The sequence below is a fragment of the Lasiodiplodia theobromae genome, assembly GCF_012971845.1.
Source record: "Lasiodiplodia theobromae strain AM2As chromosome Unknown scaffold_12, whole genome shotgun sequence".
Classification (NCBI taxonomy): Eukaryota; Fungi; Ascomycota; class Dothideomycetes; order Botryosphaeriales; family Botryosphaeriaceae; genus Lasiodiplodia; species Lasiodiplodia theobromae.
In genome coordinates, this window is record NW_023336322.1 from 315679 (window position 1) to 333617 (window position 17939).

The 17939-nt window shown below is 52.1% G+C and overlaps 4 protein-coding genes across 4 annotated transcripts; 3 read left to right on the forward strand and 1 right to left on the reverse strand.

Annotated features, from left to right (window-relative positions):
* Positions 1-375: 375 nt before the first annotated feature.
* LTHEOB_4559 (FAD linked oxidase) lies at positions 376-2073 on the forward strand (the record flags this gene model as incomplete). The annotated part of the gene is made up of 4 exons (XM_035513606.1): positions 376-480; positions 530-791; positions 868-1516; positions 1566-2073. The coding sequence occupies 4 exons, from the start codon at positions 376-378 to the stop codon at positions 2071-2073; spliced, it is 1524 nt and encodes a 507-aa protein (XP_035374608.1).
* Positions 2074-6137: 4064 nt separating this feature from the next.
* Positions 6138-7562, forward strand: LTHEOB_4560 (uncharacterized protein; the record flags this gene model as incomplete). The annotated part of the gene is made up of 1 exon (XM_035513608.1): positions 6138-7562. The coding sequence occupies one exon, from the start codon at positions 6138-6140 to the stop codon at positions 7560-7562; it is 1425 nt and encodes a 474-aa protein (XP_035374609.1).
* Positions 7563-9537: 1975 nt separating this feature from the next.
* On the forward strand, positions 9538-10884 carry LTHEOB_4561 (uncharacterized protein; the record flags this gene model as incomplete). Its single annotated transcript, XM_035513609.1, has 1 exon — positions 9538-10884. One exon carries the CDS (start codon positions 9538-9540, stop codon positions 10882-10884), a length of 1347 nt encoding a protein of 448 aa, XP_035374610.1.
* A 5847-nt stretch (positions 10885-16731) lies between these two features.
* On the reverse strand, positions 16732-17556 carry LTHEOB_4562 (uncharacterized protein; the record flags this gene model as incomplete). Its single annotated transcript, XM_035513610.1, has 1 exon — positions 16732-17556. The coding sequence occupies one exon, from the start codon at positions 17554-17556 to the stop codon at positions 16732-16734; it is 825 nt and encodes a 274-aa protein (XP_035374611.1).
* Positions 17557-17939: the final 383 nt, after the last annotated feature.

Consider the following 17939-nt stretch of genomic DNA (forward strand, 5'->3'; position numbering starts at 1 on the left):
GATCTTTCGACTAACACGGAAGTTCCTGCAGCTTTGATATGAGCTGGCGCGTATCCAGCCGGTGATTACCTTCCCCCTTTGATAATACCTCTCGCCAATGCTTGGCATAGATGCAGGTCCCTTCCCTACAGAGATAGCGCGATGCAACCTCACGTATCCATGTCAAGCGTCCCAATGGGTTTCGAATCAGAGCGGGGCTGTATGCGGAGAATACTGCATTGGGTGTTGCTTTTCGCTTTTCAGGCCTGTAGACATCCAAGCTGGAGGAATATAAGAAGTCCAGTCTTAGAAGGAACGAACTTGCTTGTTTGCTTGCAACTTTCTATTCGATACTCTTCCAATTCCTCACTACCTGTCTCACCAGCTGTACATACTATGCTCAAAGGCGGTCTTCTCAGCAAGGGCGCTGGGTTAGCTCTGCTTACAGCAACAGGTACCGCTCACGCATTAGCTTCTCTCCCACGAGACATTGCAAGCTGCGTGGGTACCGACTCCCGCCCAAGCATTCGTTAGCTGACATCGGCTTCAGTGCAACATCCTCCGGAGTGCTGGCCTCGAACATGTGTATATGCCCAACGATGTAGCCTACTCGCAGCGGATAGAGTCGTACTGGTCACTCACCTCACAGCTCCATCCATATTGCATTGTGCAGCCGTCAGACACTTCAGAGGTGGCCAAAGCGCTCACGGTCTTAACCCAAGAGACATCCTGTAACTTTGCTGTGCGCAGCGGCGGCCATTCGTCGAATGCAGGCGCCAACAACATCGACAAAGGCGTAACCATCGATCTCGGTACGCACGAGTCAAAGCCCCTCCCCTTCAAATAGCGGTCGCGCCCCACCTGGGTTACTGATTCGTGACTATCCAGGACTGATGAACACGACAACCTACAATGCCACCGGCGGCGTCGTCTCCATCCAGCCCGCCGCGCGCTGGCTCAGCGTGTACCAGACAACCGATGCTCTCGACGTCGGTGTCCTCGGAGGCCGTCTTAGCACCGTGGGCGTCGGGGGCTTAGTGACGGGCGGCGGCTTCTCATTCTACCTATACCAGCGGGGCTTAGTCTGTGACAGCGTGCAGGGCTTCGAAGTTGCGCTCGCCAACGGTACAATCGTTGAGGCCAACCGGGGCGTAAACGCGGATCTCTACACCGTGCTGAAAGGCGGCTCAGGCAATTTTGGTATCGTCACGCGCATAGACATGGAGGCCTTCGAGCGGACGCCAATATGGGGTGGCACGAGGACGTACGCGGCCGACGCTACCGAAGACCACATACTTGCCATTGTGGACTGGACTGACAACATTGAGAATTACCAGAATGGCTCTGCCGTCATCTTCTGGACATACAAACCCAGCGATGGCGCCATCATTGTCAATTCTGTGCTTACGGATGTGGGAGGCGTTGTTGCTGCACCAGCCTTCGACAGATTTTTGGCTATTCCGGGAAATACTTCTTCCACCCTGAGTCTAACCAATATGTCGACCTTGGCAACTGGGACCCAGGCGGAGGGCTACCGGTACGTGCCGTCGAATCTGAGGCCTAATTCTGAGAGCTGACAAAATAAGGAATGTCTGGTTCACCCTAACCTTCCGAAACAACGAGGCTGTTATCAGGAAAGCCGTCGAACTCCACGAGGCCTTGGTCAATGAACTCCTACAAGAGGTGGTTGATGGCGATTTCGAGACGCAGTGCTTTTTCCAACCGTTTCCGGCTGTGGTGGGCAAGCACTCCGCCGAGAGGGGCGGCAACATTCTAGGCGTCGATGCTATTACGGAAAACGCCATTGTATGGCTGGGGTCCCTTGCTGTAAACGGTGTCGACGGGGAAACGCTTGCAAGACGGAAGATGCAAGCATGGAAGGACGCTATTGAAGAGTATAGCAGGAGCGTCGGCGCTTACATTGGCTTCCGCTACGCAAACTACGCTGACCAGTCTCAGGACGTGATGTCAAGCTATGGAAAACACAACGTAAAGAAAATGCTTGAGGTATCGGAAAAGTATGATCCGAATCGTGTATTCCAAGCTCGCGCTCCCGGCGGCTTCAAACTGCCCAGCGATGCTATTGTGTTGTAATAGCGGGATGGGATCGTGCGGGACACTTTTATGTAGTTGAAGCTCCTGAAATTGAAAAATCACAAAATCATTATTTCTCTCGGCTGCCAACCCTCTGACCACCATGCCTCATTTGGAATCGTCTTCATTGCCGAGCTGTTGAGGCATTTTCCAGTATATCCGCTCAGAACTCCCATGCGCTTATACTTTTCAGTCTTCGGGATCCGTACGAGGACGAGAGCCGCAACGACTGTCGTGTGGTATTCCTGATGGCAACCAGCTTTTGCCAGGTAAGTCAGTCGTTGAAGCGAGAGGATCTCGAAACAATGGACAAGAGTTTTGCTCTGTTCGTTGTGGCCGTCTGTCTTCAGAGAAACATAATACCCCGTGATCTCCTTCTCTGAATCCTCATTGTCGAACAAGCGGTTTTCTTCACCCCACACGCAAGTCGCTTTCTTTAGCCGCCCGCTAAGCTTGAGTATTCCAGCGCTGACATCTCCAAAAGGCGCATTTGCAGACACCAAGTCCACTTCCACAGAGATGACTTCGCAAGAGGGTTTCGGCTTCGAGCAACGTTCCAAGTAAGGTGGCCACCGCACGGCCCCGTCTGATGCGGCCCAGGACCATGAGGGTGCATAAAGGTTCCGACCTCCCACCTTCTGGCGCCCCCTGTACTTGCTTCGACTCCAGATCAGCTGAGTGGGGAGATCTCTTTCCCAGAGACCAGCAAAGTATCGTCCCGAGTTCCCAAACCGTCCACACAGTTCGGCTGCTGCAGACACTGCTCGAAGCCTATCTGACGGGAGTGTCAGAGCTCTTCCGGAATACAGTGTTACAAATCTCTGCCAAGGATTCTGACGGCATTCCTGAGGTGTGAAGGCTAGCTCTGGGCTTAGGTCTTGACGGATCCTCGTAAAGCCTGGATCGATTCCAGTCGCAGGCCGCCCACTAGGACCCAAGACGCTCATTCCACACGTTCCGCTTGAAGCTTCTGAGCAATACCAATGGACATGACCGTATTCAAATGAGACAATGCGCGATGATAGTAGCGTTTCTTGCAATGTCCATGCTCTTTGTGCAAGGGGTTGCAGAGAAAAGTAGTGAAGGGTGTCCTTTCCAATGACTATGGGTCGCCTCAGGCCCTGCTTGGTCGTCATTGAAAGTTTACAGAGTAATCTGAAAGGGTTAATGGATGAGAGGAATCCGTTGGAACTGCGCGCAGCTCCAGTTGCGGCTATGGTAACGTAGGAGTGCCCAAATATCCTCGCCATCTCAGCAATTTGTTCAATCTTCTCTACTTCATCATCCTGAACAATGCAGATGCTGTCAACCCAGATGTACTCAAGCCCAAGCTCACGTGTAACACGGATCGCGTCTTGTACAGTCTGAGGCAGAACTTCCACGGGAAGGCCAGCGAGGGCTGATGAAAGGGTTTCCGAATTTGTCTTGAATCGTAAGGGGCCTCCCCAGCAGTAGCTTAGCGCAGCATACTTCACAGAAGAATCCGGGGATACCAAAGTAACGGTACTATGGCGACTGTCCGAGTTCACACGAATGAGGCGTTTCGGGACAAATTCGTGATGTGTTTTTGAGCACGATATGTGTTGGGAGTCGCACCTGTGCAACCAAGACCGGACGTAGTCGAACGAACCAGTAGTTGTCAATGGTGGCAGTGCTATTGATTGAGGTTTATTAGAACCTGTTGCTAGAAATGAGATGCATTACTGACCATCATGCTGAAAGAAGGACCATTTGCTGCGACCACACCTTCTGGTACGAATTTCTTTGAAATGCACCATAGTTTTCGTTTGACCAGTATCGCTAATCTCTTCTTCATTGATCGAGAAGGCGATTGGCTTGTGGAGCAGCTCATGGGGTATATTGTCGAACCATCTGTGGCCTCGCCCTGTCTGAAATTTGCCGAGTCGATGATCCGCGGCGTCAAAAAGGCTTAGAAACAATTCACAGCCTTCTTTCGCTGCTTCTCCTCCCTCCGCATAAGTGATGTCAAGGCATCCCTCGTTTTGCGAAAGGCTTAGAGTGCGAAGGTCGAAATCGATATTTTGACAACGAGAGCAGCTGTGCAATCCCTCCTGAGAGAACCCGATGTTCAAACTTTCAACGTAATCCGGCCCAGCAACGATTTTCGCGCTGAATGTTTGCCGCCGGGAAAATCTCTGAAGGCGATGATAGGCTTTGTGCGTCGAGTTAGCTTCGCGAAATGCGAGTCGTAGGTCTGGGAGGCTCTTTGCTCGGCCGGTGCTCATGGAAAGGTCAGAAAGCGTTGGGAACTTTGTGACCGGCTCCAGAGAGATATCCGTCCTGGCGGCGTCCGGAAAGACAGACGACGAGCCATTTCCAAGTTTGCTCATTGTTGATGGAGCGAGGTAAAAAGGCCGCCTGGAGTTCGTGGTTGCGACCACACCGCCCTTGGCCTGGCGGGGACCTGACATAGCAGCATGCGAGGAAGGCGATGATACGTGGCACATGTTAGGCTCGCATGCTTGAATGATAGGCCATGGCGCCATAAGACGATAGCCGTGCACCTTACCTGTTTAGGATCTCAACGTTACACAAAGTAGACTAGGCTGTAGAGATAGGATTCGGTTCCAGCCGCGGCTGAAACGTGGCGCCCGCAAAGTCCGCATTCAGCCTCCATGCTGGTAGCAACCATTGTACGACGTCCGCGGCTGGGTCGGATTCAATAATGGTAGTACCTCTCGTTCATTGCTGTTGTTCGCACTACGGTGCATTCGAGGAGTGAGTTTGTTGTCTGGATTTCCGCCCAGATCTTTTGTGTTCCGCAGATGCACAATGTCGGTAAATCTGTGGGGAGCCGCTAATCGTTTCTAATAGTTGATTGGCAATTATTATTGGTGGCACCAAATGTACGTTTCTCACAGCGCATGATGTGCATTTGCCGCGGCTCATGCTTTCCTTCCTTCGCCATTATGAGGCTCCCGGGCATGTCAGACGCCAAGAGCCTATGCTAGATCTAAGCCTAGGAAGTGGATGGTGTCTCACATAATCTAGTCCCATATCGGCTAAACGACTGGCCCGGTGACTCCAGCCACAACCATCCGCTTTTTTTTTTTTTTTAGATTTGCCGTCACTGGAAAGCTGCTATGTCAATTCATGGAGTATGCGGCTGGCGTTGATCCCGCATGCATGCATGCAAGGAAGTACTATCTTATCCGTCTATGGTCATTGGCTGGGTACTGAGTGCAATGCAAGCCTCGACCAATATTTCATTCAGCGCCGTAGTATTGGCGGCCATACATTAGCTTCCCACAGCACCGCCACCTTTCGAAGGCCAGGACAACTGCAAGGCTTTTGTACTTAATACCGAGAATTATACTTTTCGTTCCCCATCGGAACCAGACAATCTACAGCTTGCTCGATTTCCACCTCTCCGGAGCTATGTCTTCTCGAAGCCACTCTCGACAAATTGGTGACATAACGGCGCCAGAAGTATCGGAAATGAGCCTCTTGAACAGCGAAGGGGGTCAGGCGGATACTGGAGCTAGCCAGGAGAAGACTCAGCCAAACAAAACCTTGGGTAAACATTCATTCGTCGACTGGGTGATCTTCCTTGGAGATTTTGTGTTGTCATTGGTTCCTTTATTCTTCATTGGTAAGCACCTAGCTTTCACGCGAATGATTAACAGAATACCTCCTTTCTAACATTGTACAGTGGTCGATATCATTGCAGGAACCTTAGCAAAAAAGCCAACGTCACCATCAGGTGAGACGATCGGGCAAATTCTGCTTGTCCTGCCCACAATCTTCCCAATCGTATTCGCTGCCCTCATGGGCAAATTCTTCAAAAGCCTCGCATTATATCGCGCTGAGCGAGGAGTTCAATTGGGTGTAAGTGTTGAGGAATCCCATCAGCTTTCTCATTCCTGAGACTATCGTAGGAACTGGAACGACTCGTCGGATGCCAGTCATTATTCGCGGCAATTGAAAGGCAAGTCGTGACACGTCGAACGACTATATTCGGAGTGTGTATCATCTTCGTCTGGGCACTATCTCCTGTCGGAGGCCAATCTTCCTTACGCCTCATCTCAAAATCTCCGCGGCCAATGTCATCCACCTCCACCGTTCGCTACCTGCCCCGAGAGGCTGCAGCGTTCACATTCATGGGTGGCGGAACCATGGCTTCAGAGGGCTGGCCGCTATTCGCTCCGCTCTATATGACTGCTTTACAAACATCGGGAACCCAGCCTGATTCCCCAACTGACCTGTTTGGGAACGTCAAAATTCCAGTCTTTGACACTCTCAATACTGAGGATTCAACTTCGACTGACGGTTGGATCAGCATCGACTCGTCCAGTGATATCTCTTACACCAGTCTGCTGGGAATCCCTGTCGCCGGTATCCCTCCGACCGGAAACTCCACCTTTGATGTCACTTCTCGCTACTTCGCCATCGATTGTTTCAACGTCTCCTACGTGGCAAACTACACGGATTACAATCAGGATACTGGTACTATGAGTAAATCTGCCAACTCTACTTGGGATAGTAAATCCAGCTTCAAGCTATTCCCAAGTGCTCCTTCCGCAAACTTCTCTTCAGCTGCAGTCCAATACTTCGGGCTAGTTTCAATGGTCAACTTCGTGCAACAAAACACGTCAGTCAGTGTCGCGAACTGCTCGCTGAGCACTCGAGATGTTGACTCGTCTATCAGCTGTGAAGATGGCGCCTGTCATGTCACTGCGATGAGAAGATCAACCACGCCAGTCGTCGGCGAGACGCCATACGGGCTTGCTGGCCAAGGATCTGTCACGCTGATCAATATGCAAGACCAGTTGCCATATGCCACCATTGGTGTGAAATCTCACGGGGCAATGGGTAGTCTGGTTTCAAGCACCATGACCGAGCAATGGCTTGTTGATGCAAACACCGATTTCACCAATTTCATCAGTTTCGTAAATGTTTCTTCTGTGGACAACCGGGTCCTGAGCAGCCGCCTGCAGATACTCTATAACACCTTCTGGCAGACAACCTACAGTACGCAGTATCTCACCGGTAATCTCTCCCTCGGCAACGATTACTACGACAATGCACCAGTGGAGAGATACACGACGACTAGTGAGGATGATCCAACTCTGAAGAGTGTCACCATTTCCTTCAATACGAGCCAGGTCAACATCTCACGATACGATGGAGAAGTCTACGAGTTCCATTGGACTTACGGTGTGCTTTTGTTCGTCACTTCGGCAGTCTTGCTTGCGGCCGGATTAGCGTCTCTCATCCTCAAAAATCTCATACTTGCGCCAGACATCCTAGGCTACGCATCTACCAACACCCGCGATAATGCGTTCGTAGTGCTGGACTCTGGCCTTCATCAACCGTCTTATACGGATGGACTCGATCGTGCAAGAAGGCTCCAGGATTTGTGGGTTATAATCGCAGATGTGAAGCCAGAGTCGAATGTCGGACAGATTGCTTTCACTGTAGTCGGCGAGGATTCTAAACGGTTGAAACGAGGGAGGCGCTACGTGTAATGCATTTCCTGAGCTAGTTTTCATTGGCGCGGACTTGAGGTCAGATCGTCAAAGGGTCGTCGGGCTAGTGCGGCGTGCGGAGGTTGTGATTGGCCAGATTGACACGGTTGGAAACGTTTCCAGCAAATGGAAACATTTCCAGCAATGAACTCACTAAGAAATTGGACTTTCTGTTTCTCTCATTTTGTTGCCAAAGAAGAATCGGCCACATGGCAGCTTGTGCTTTCCACAGGAGAAATCGGGCTACTATGAGGCAAAGCAATATTGCTGGGAAGCCATGGTAAAATAGACCCGCCCCAATATTCTTGAAACTGCCTTCATTGCTTACATAGTCCCTTTCTATTCCCAAATTGATAGCCTCGGTCTCAAAACACCTCCCTTTCCTCCTGCCTTGCCCCTGCATGATGTTCCTGCGTCAAGCAATTTTGGGGGCCACGTTCCGTCCGAGTCATGCCATACTTCGGAGGCGGAGGCGCTGACAGCGTTTGGACCCCCAAAAAAGGAACGTACGGCCAAATAAAAAATCGAAAATAGTTATAGACTGTGATAGCAAAATGGACTGTGTATGCAAATCTCGTAGGGATGCTCATTCTGCATCTACAATGGTCCGGTGGGAAAAAGTGGTACGACAACACAGCGGTGTCTATGCTGACTGGAGAGAGCGTTTCCCGAATAGAGGGATCCACACATCCAGCAGGATGCAACCCCCGGCTCAGCCCCCCAAAAAATATATGGAGCGGTATCGCAGCTTAATGCTAGCGTGTGCTTATCTTTTGTTCAAATCCTAGGTAATTGAGGCTATTCTCCGAATGCAAATGTGGCATTAATAACATGAACAGCTGCATGTGCGTCTTCGTCTTGGTGCTGGATTCCACTGCCCACATGTGGTATTCTCAAAAAGAAAAAAGAGAATTATGTTTACGCCATGTTTCAAAGGCTTGTCCATATTCCCGCTGTCCCTCGGCTCTAATTGCCTTCTGTAAAAGACGCACATGAAGCTTGTCAATGCATTTCGCGGTAGCTAAGCCTCAAGCTAAGCGCGATCCTCGACGAAGTGCTCAACCGACCCACTGCGCAAAAGCCCCGGTTGTAAAATCAGCAGGTGCAAATGATATGGTTGGCCAGAATTCTGTCCACGATGGCAGGTTGTGCTAATCCGGTTAGGCCGGGCTTACCGTTAGCCTTTCAGCCCCCAGTGGCTGAGGCGATCCATGTCATCGAAAGTGCTGCCTGCTATTAATACATGCACTCACCCGCGAAATTTGCAGGACTCTATTCCGGACCCTTTCAACATCTGCGGCATTTCACCACCGACACCTTCGACACCGGCAACGTTGGCAATATGGGACGGAATTCTGCAGAGGGACAGCCCACGGTGGAAGGCGGCATTTCCCCGTCGTCTGGCCTGTTGCAAGGCAAATCGAACCCTGTGATACTGGAATCCGGATCAACAAATTCCAAAAGCCAGGGCATCGGAGACTCCACAACAACAGCGCAATCATGGTCTCTTGGCGCCGTCCTTCTCACTGCCATCGTCCCCCTCGCCGCTCTCATCGTATGGCTCGCAACGCGTACCGACAAAAGCACTTTCGACACTTTCGCAGGAGAGGCTATTGGGGGTCGGTTGAGTCAAAGCCAAGCGAAGGCGGTGGACGTTGTGTGCGGAGCGATATTAGCACCGCTCGTAATGGCAAGCGTCAACGTCTTATGGTTTAGCAGCGCGCGAGTATCAGCAGTCAACGAACAGCAGAAAAAGTCTATTCCGCTACGGTCACTTGTTACAGCCAGCGGATTATGCGCAGGAAGCTTCGATTTCCTCACCACCCGCGACCTCCTACAGGGGAAGACGTGGCGCCTCTTTCTCCTGAGCATAGTAGCTTTACTATCGGCTCTTACGAGGACAGCGCTGGCAAACATAATCGCATACGAGGCCTACACTACAACGACGTCCTTCACCGACTCATGGAGTCTGCGAATGCAGAGAGACGCTGCAGTTGAAAGCACCTACATGAACAATCGGCTCCTTGTAGGCAACATACCCGGATTGGACTTGTACGATTTCACGGCCACGCAGCAAGCCGACATTGCAAAGGAGATCACCGCGCTCTTCACCGAGATAGCCTTCGCGAACGCTTCATCGAAGCTAACCGATGGCACATACATCGGCGCCAACGCCACCGCCGCATCCCTCGACGCCCTTCCCCTCTCCGTCCTCTCCCTCGACAACGTCCCCGCCTACCGCCTCTCCGTCAACTGCACCCCGCGCCGTGCCGAGCAAATCAGCATCCTGCAGCCCTACGGCCAATACCACAGCGTGACGCAGATCTCCATCCTCTGGAACGAAACCGGCAGCAGCACCACCGCCCTCGGCCCCCGCCAGGCGAACTACCCGGGCACGCCCTCGGACATCTCCACCGGCGACGGCGACGACTACTCCTTCGTCGGCTTCACCCTCGGCAGCGAAGAAGCCTACCTCGGCCGGCTGAACCGCTTCAACCTAACCAACGACACGGCGCCCAGCCCCTACGGCGCCGTCCACTACGCCGCCTTCAACATGTCGCAGTGGAGCTTCACCGGCACGCAGAGCACCATGTCGACCAGCGGTTTGAGCTGCTCCCTCTACCGCGAGACCGGGACACTGAACTACGTCCGCGCCGGGAACACCTCTTCCACCACCTCCAGCTCCTCATCCTCGTCGTCGTCTTGGACCATCACGAACCCCACCTTCGACGAAACGACGAAAACCCGCATCCCGTCGCTGCTCGCACAGTGGCAGACCAACCTCAACTACCGCGCGCCATCCGCCAACAACCCAGGCATCGGCCCGGCCCTGTGCTCGCGCGGCAGCACGTACTACGACAACACCTTCGGCGACTACGCGCTCAACTTCCTGTACGCGAGCGGCGAGGTGCAGCGGCTGACGTACGAAGTCGCTGCCTCGAGCGGCAACGCGACGCGCAACGCGGCCGAGTACTTCTACCCCCTGTCGGGCACGGAGACGGAGCAGCATTACCGCATCACGTACGTGCCTTCGATACTGTTGGTCGGGTTGATTAGTATGCTGGGGGCGGCAGGGGTGACGGCGGCGATGGCGCTGTTTGCGTGGAGGAGTGTGTCGGGGAGAGGTTTCAGGAGGGTGGATCCGGTGAGGTTGTTGGTGGATGGGGTTGTCGGGTTGAGGGGGGAGGTGGAGGAGGTGGCGAGGGTGGCGACGGGGTCGAATACTGTTGTGGATGAGTGGGCGGGGAGGTGTAGGGTGCGGTATAGGGCGGTGGATGAGGGGGTTGGGGAGCCGGTGAGGGTTGTGTTGGAGAAGAGGTAAGGTGGTTTGCTGCCGGAGTCAAACATGATGCATATTATATCTTCGCTAGACCAGAGTTATTTTTCTCTTCGATACACCTTCGAATAACCCCAGCTTTGGGCTCACCCTACCCAACCCAATCCGACGATATTCATCCTTCATCCTCCCCGTAGCCTCCACCAAAAGGAATGTGACGTCTTGAGGCCGCCATGGACTGTGCGCCTCATTCAGTTTGTCACCACAGTAAGAGGATAGGTGCATGGCGTATATGACATTGGTGTCCTTATCCAACATTCGATCCAATTCAGCAGCATTGCGTGGCCTATGAGTCCTGCCGCTGGAGAAATGGTCAAAGCGGTCGAAGAACCGTACAGAGGTTCCAGTGCAGGACGAAATTCTAGCTCGAAATCCCGTATCCACTTCAGAACTCTGAGTGATCTTGACGGCGTGGCCTGGTTCTCTCACGTCAACCGAAAGCGGTTGGAGGGATGAATTGAGCTCTAAGGTCGCCTGCCTCAGTGTGGAGCTCAGTGGTTTCCCTGACCACTGCATGGTTATATCAACCACATCAAAGAATCCCCATATTCGGCGCCGGCTTGCCGTTGTTCGTCCGTTGTCTTCATATTTGATTCTGCCATTGAAAGAGATCCAAGACCATGAAGGTATTCCAAGGGAAGGTAGGTTTAAGTCGCGTCTGGAGGGATGGGCTCTCCACCAAAGGCCGAATCTCAAGTCCTCGCGCCAAAGGCCGGCAAGGTTATCCTCCTCATCATCTCCCTTGTCACTGATAAGACCCGCTATTGCGCGGAGCCTATCTTCAGGATACTTTAGGTTCCGGGCCGTAAAGTCATTGATAACCTGGAGCCATAGCTCTAAATCGAACTCATCCCTCTTTTTGACTTTGTCACGCCAGCCTTGGTGCCCACGGAGGCGGTGGGTCATTCCCTTCAGACTATCGATATACGACCGGTGGTGGCTATACTTCTCATCATCGTAATGCGTCTCATAGTAAGAAAACATGTCGTTGTCGATAACTCCATCTTCGGTGACGGTCCTCTGTCGGCATTGCCAGTACATCTGATCACCTGCACAGTAGAGGGTCCTCAAAGGAATCAAGTCCTCCTGTAAAGTCCAGCCTCTTGTGGTCAGGGGCGATCGTAGGACATTTTGTCTATACCGAGGCGCGGATCGAATGTACGCCTTTTGTTTTTTGGAGGGTACCTTGTAGTCGACAGAGAATTCAACACAGAGCGGGGGCTCTAACGGGTAAACACACCCTCCATGTAGGCTCGTTGACGCGCTGGCGGAAATCGATACTTGGGCGTTGTGGTATATCTTGGCCATTGCTGCCATCTCGGATTCCACCTCAGCAGGGTCATTCTGCATAATGCAGAGAGCGTCAATCCAAAGATATCTCATCCCCAATGCCCTGGTAACGTAAATTGCATCTTCGTACGTCTTGGCCAGCTTGGAAGGCTCAACGCCCTGCTCCAGTTCCTGAATTGTCGACTCATCTGTCTTTCCGCCCCCCCAGCAATAACTGAGTGCAGTGTAATGAGCCTTCAACCCATTCGACCGTATCAATTGAGCTTGAGCATTGTCGTTCTTGGATGGATACCATACGTCGATGACACGGGTAGGGAGTGGTGGAGGATCTTCTGGCAATGATGAGGAGAAACCGCGACAGATTTCATGATTGGAGATGCAGTTCTGTAGCTCAATATAGGCAAACCTGAGTCTCTCATGAAGCTGCTGAGATTTGTCGACGTCCCATAAAGCTCTCGCAATGTATCGTTCTGATCATCTAAGTCAACTTTTTGCGACGAATGTGAATATTCATACTGGTACGTAGATGGATCACTAACCATTACGATCATCCACAGCAGCAAGGCTGGATAAGAGATAATACTTCCAATCAGTGGAGTAGATATTGTATCCTTCGCCCGCGCTGTCCAAGAGATACCCCGAATATCTAAGCGGTGATGGGGGTCGGAGCTTCCATTCGTCAGGACCGGTGAAACAAAGACGAGGAGATATGATGGTGGCTTGATCGAGTTTTTGAGAGCGATCATGAAGCACAACGATAGATGCGTTTGACAAATAATCCTTTACCCAGGGTGGCAAACGATCTGCAAGGGAAAGGTCGATTCGGCTTAGTATGAGACGACATAGACTGCAAGTCATCGAAGATGTCTGCAGCTCTGACAAACTTTTGTGGTGTTCGACACTAGGATAGGCGATAAAACACGCGGGTAAAGGTTCGTTTGCGGTCGGTGGCCGCAGTTTCTGGCATAGCTGGCAGACGGCCATTGTTGCTTCGTTAATAATCGGTGTTGTAAGGGTAGTTCCTACTCAAAAAAGAAGCCCAAATGAGCGTTGAATTGGTGTCTGATGCTGTAATGGATCACACGACTGGAGGTAGACAGGCGTTTGAGTAGCTTCTATGAGGTATAACTTTTCGGCTACTATAAGTACGCCGGCTGTGTTGGCTTGGGGTGGCTGGGGGGTGGCTGTGCATGCAACAAATCATTTTTCACCGTCGAAAAAAAAATTCGAATACAAATGCTGAAGCCAATCATCAGCAGGCTATTCTGATTCTAAGATTCTTTCGGAGACGCCGAAGATAATACGAGCAACGTGGCAATACCATGTGGGTCGGGATTCCTTGGCGCTCAACAGTATTACCTCTGTGTGACGTAGAGGACAAGGCGGAGCGCCGGCAGAAGCCGTGACATACCATCTTAAAGAAGTTTCGTGACGTTTCAAGGTACGGAAATGGTGGTTGGATTAAATACTGTAACTTAAACTACTAGCGTCACTATACTACTTCTCGCAATCACCTACGTCTATAAAATACCAGCCAACCGCTCGGTAACGGCGTTCATGCCCGGCGGCCTTACTACTAATAGCTCGACCGCATTGAAACGAAATGGTAGCTCGAAAGCGCCCATCAGTCTCGAAATCCCGCGTGATGTGTACGGCATTGCCTGCTCTTTCATGTCCACCGAAAGCGCAAACACAGACACTCCCACTAAACAATCATTTATTCATGACGGTAGTAAGACCAGGTAAAGATATCATTATTCGATTGCGAGTTCATATTATTATTTACTTTCGCAATCGCTCCCCTCATGCAGACATGGAGTCTATGATTTTGAGGTATTCGTCTACAGTTGGTTAGAATAGGGCAAACTCGTAAAGCTTACAGATTGACAATGAGAGGTCTTACTGGCAGAATTCCATCTCGCGCCGATAATCTGAAGAACTTCCCTCAACTGGGCAAGCTTCCCGAAATGCTCACTTGCTCTTGTCTCGATAGCAAGCCATGAAAAGGTCGCTGCTGACTGATACAAACAGTCCACTAGAAAAGGACTAACGTTCATTACCCCTTGTTGCACTGCACCTTCTTTAATCCACGTCGCCAGGTGCAAAATGGCGTCTGAGACCTGAGGAACCCGCGCCATGGCCGTGCTATGCAGCTCGAGTTGTTCTGGACTGCTGATCTCCTCGTTGGTCATTGACTCCGCGCAAACATATCTTTCGTGAAGGCTTAGTTGAGCACTGTAGCTTAGACCTAGCGCTGTTAGAAGCAACATCTTTGAATACGGTGTGGTGCTTCGCTGCTGTACGACTTCGTTAAGCTCATGCGCAAGCGCATCTGAAAGAGATTCGGCGGTCCTCCGAAGTTGAACAGCCTCGCCGTAACGGAAGGTTAGGTTGATGTTTTTATCGTCGACATGATGGAGCACGCGAGAGAGAACATGTACCACCTGACATATTCTAGCAAAAGGAGAAGTGCGGATGGTAGCGCTGGCTGAGAGAGCGATAGGTCGCACGACGGCCATTTCCTAGACGTTTTACTCAGCCAGAGTTGGGCAGCAGATTCAGTCCTCGAATGGCTTACTCCCCGGTCCCAGCACTCATCATCCTGTGGAAGCAAATCATCCCCCTGGATAGGGCACGCAAGCGGATGTGCTCTGCTCCCCAGGTTCACGTACATTTCGAGGATTACGACAGCCCACCACACGCGACGTCTCTCCTCTAACTCGACCGAAGTTGCTGTGAAAGTAATTCTCAGAACCAAGATCCGCTTATAATTACCGAAAAACATACCTGGTCGTGGCAGCATTTGTGTGCAGGACTGCTGGTCGTGCAAGCCCATGCTGATTCCCACTCTTGCGCAGTGTCCAACTGTGATGTATGCAGCAGGATACACGGCATGAGCAACTTCGTATACTGCTATAAGCACCAGGGCCTGTAAGAGGCGGACAGAATAAACATTCTGTCCTTCCACATAAGCATATAGGGCCTTGCAGGATGCGTATAGTCTGGTAGCAGGAACAGGACAGGAATGCGTAGGTTGCTGAAATAGCTGCATGCATTTAGTGAGCAGCTTCGTGTCCAAGGAAAGAGATTCTCCGCAGTTTGTGAGCCATTGTTGAGTTCTGATTTTGGAAACTGGTAAATTTGCTGTTAACTGTTGCCTGGCCAGTTCATTTGAGGGCTTATAGGACCCACCTATTGGGAAATAGGCATGAAAGCTGCTAAAGTGAGCCGCTAGAACTGCGGCCACATCCTTTTCTTCCTCCAGCATATCTGTAAGGGCATGTGGCACTTCGACGTGTGGCGGAATGATGGTCTGGCCGCTACGCTGAAAAGCTTCCGAATCCAGGAAGAAGGCAGCGGGGAAATCATGATGCAATTGAGGAGCCGACTCGGCCGAAGAGGAAGAGAGAGGGTCGTGCGTCCAGCTCGCCACAGTCAACGTGGTGCTAGAGTTGGGGCTGGATTGCACCTCGGCAAGGCGGTGCTCTAGTTCGGCCACCTGGTTTCGGAGGTAGGTAAGCTCGTCTTGGACTGATCGAGGCGTTAGGCTCTCGCTGTATTCGCACGCTTTGCCAAGCCGACGGCAAAGTAGACACGCCGGCAACTCTCTCGTACACCTGCGCCTTTGCTTACGGCACGAGGAGCAGGCCAGCGAGGCAAGCCCTGCAAAGGATCCACTAGGCATGAGTCCTAATGTCCGAATCGACAGCGTCGTTTACGAATTGGATGCAGGCGCACGTAACGAGGATGGTGAGAAGGGACACGTGTTGAAATGGCCCAAGGGACGGATGCAGCAGTCCATAAAGCATTGCGGGCGGACATGCGCCCTTCGGCTCCGGCTAGTCGATCTGAGAAACAGCGTAATATGATTGGATACCAGGCTGTGCTAGTGGGATAATCGCCATCGCAGAAACGTCATAGCGGGCGGGCGCAAGTCCGCCCGCACTACCTAACCTATCTGATAAGCGGGTGCCCCACCTACGTAGCCCAGCTCAGTGCACCCACCACTGTTACAAACCCAAGGGCTGGAATCCCGCACCGGAAGAGACGGCGAAGGCGTCAAGTAGCCTCACTGGTTCACCAACAGGCAGCAGCCAAATCCTGCACGGGAAGTCACGGACACGGCAGTCCCAGAAGGACGCACAGACCAGGGAATCCCCGACGGGAAAAGAAGCCACCAGGCCGTCGCCGAAGGACTAGGCGGATTATCCTCCCGAGGCAGCAACAAAAGGCAGGAAGCTGAAAAGTGGACACACGAGGGGAACCGACTCAGAAAGAGGCCACAAGCGCCCGCATCATGTGCGTCCCACCAGTTCAGCAGTTCAACCAGGCTGGGCACCCTGAACAAAGGTGGAAGGAAGGCTGCCTGTAATAATGCAAAGGTCATCAAGGAAGGGAAAATTCAAGTTTCAAATTTGATAAACTGGCATACGAATGAATGTGGTGGGTCTGTCTGAGAAGGGACGCAACGGAGATGGGAGAGGTACCCCTGATTGCGTAACCTTTGCGAATAAGCTCAAAACTAAATACATGAATCCGACCTTAAGAGGACGACAGGCTAAGCTCCTTCCATGTCTCGTCTGATTTTGCCTGAGCTTCGGCAGCCTGGGCCCAGTATTGCACCGAGTCCGGTCCAACCAGCATGCGGATGGGCGGTTCTGCGGACTGATATAGTTCCTCGATAATGGGTCCAACCTTGGCCGGGTCGGTAACTTCCTGGCCCGAAGAGCTTTGCAGAAAACTAGCAAATGCGCCAACTGTTTGCTGGTATGGCTCGCTGACTGGATGAACCGTCATCGAAGGGCCAGCCCAGTCAGTTCGCATTCCGCCTGGCTCAAGAACAGTGACCTTTATGCCAAGAGGGCTCACTTCAGCGGAAAGTCCTGTAGAAAAGCCTCCGATCGCCCATTTGGCACATTGGTATGCGGTCAGACCGGGGCTGGCGATACGGCCACCGAGTGAGGAGATTTGGAAGATGTGGCCAGATCCCTGTTGACGGAGGGTTGGGAGAACAGCCTTGCTGACATACACGACTCCCATGAGGTTTGTGTTCATCTGCTGGCGGAAATCCTCGACGTCGAAGTCCTCCACGGATGCAACGTTGGCGTATCCAGCATTGTTGATGACAATGTCGATTCGCCCAAAGTGTTCTACGGCATCCGTCACCGCTCGTTTAGCTGCTTCCCAATCGGTGACGTTCAAGGTGATGGGGAGGATCTTCTTGGAGCCGTATTGGTCGACCAGGGGCTTTAAGGTTTCTGGGTTGCGCGCAGTCGCGACGACAGAGTCGCCTTTCTTCAGGGCGTATTCGACGAGTGTTCTTCCCAAACCGCGGGAGCTACCGGTGATAAACCAGACTTTGGACATGCTGGTAGTTGGTAAGTGATGTTAGTGATAATGCAGATTTTGAGATCTTTGAAGCAGGAACCACTCTTTTATATAAAACAAAGACTCTTCTAAGACGGACTTAAGCAACGATTTGGCCGATTCTGCACGGAGCGAGCACTGCTGAGGACTGGGCACTGTTAGCAACCTTGCTTGGCTTAACTGCGAGCGCCCGGTTGGGCGGCATCGATTGGTGTACAGATCATGGGTCTCAGTGATCCGAAATGAATCAGCGGGCGGGCGGGCGGGCGGACACCCGCCCGCCCACCGATTCATGCTAGCCGCCAACGCTAACGCCAATACACCACTCCAAGGATCAGTTTATGCACACGTACGCAAAATGGATCAGCTTCCCCTAGGTTACC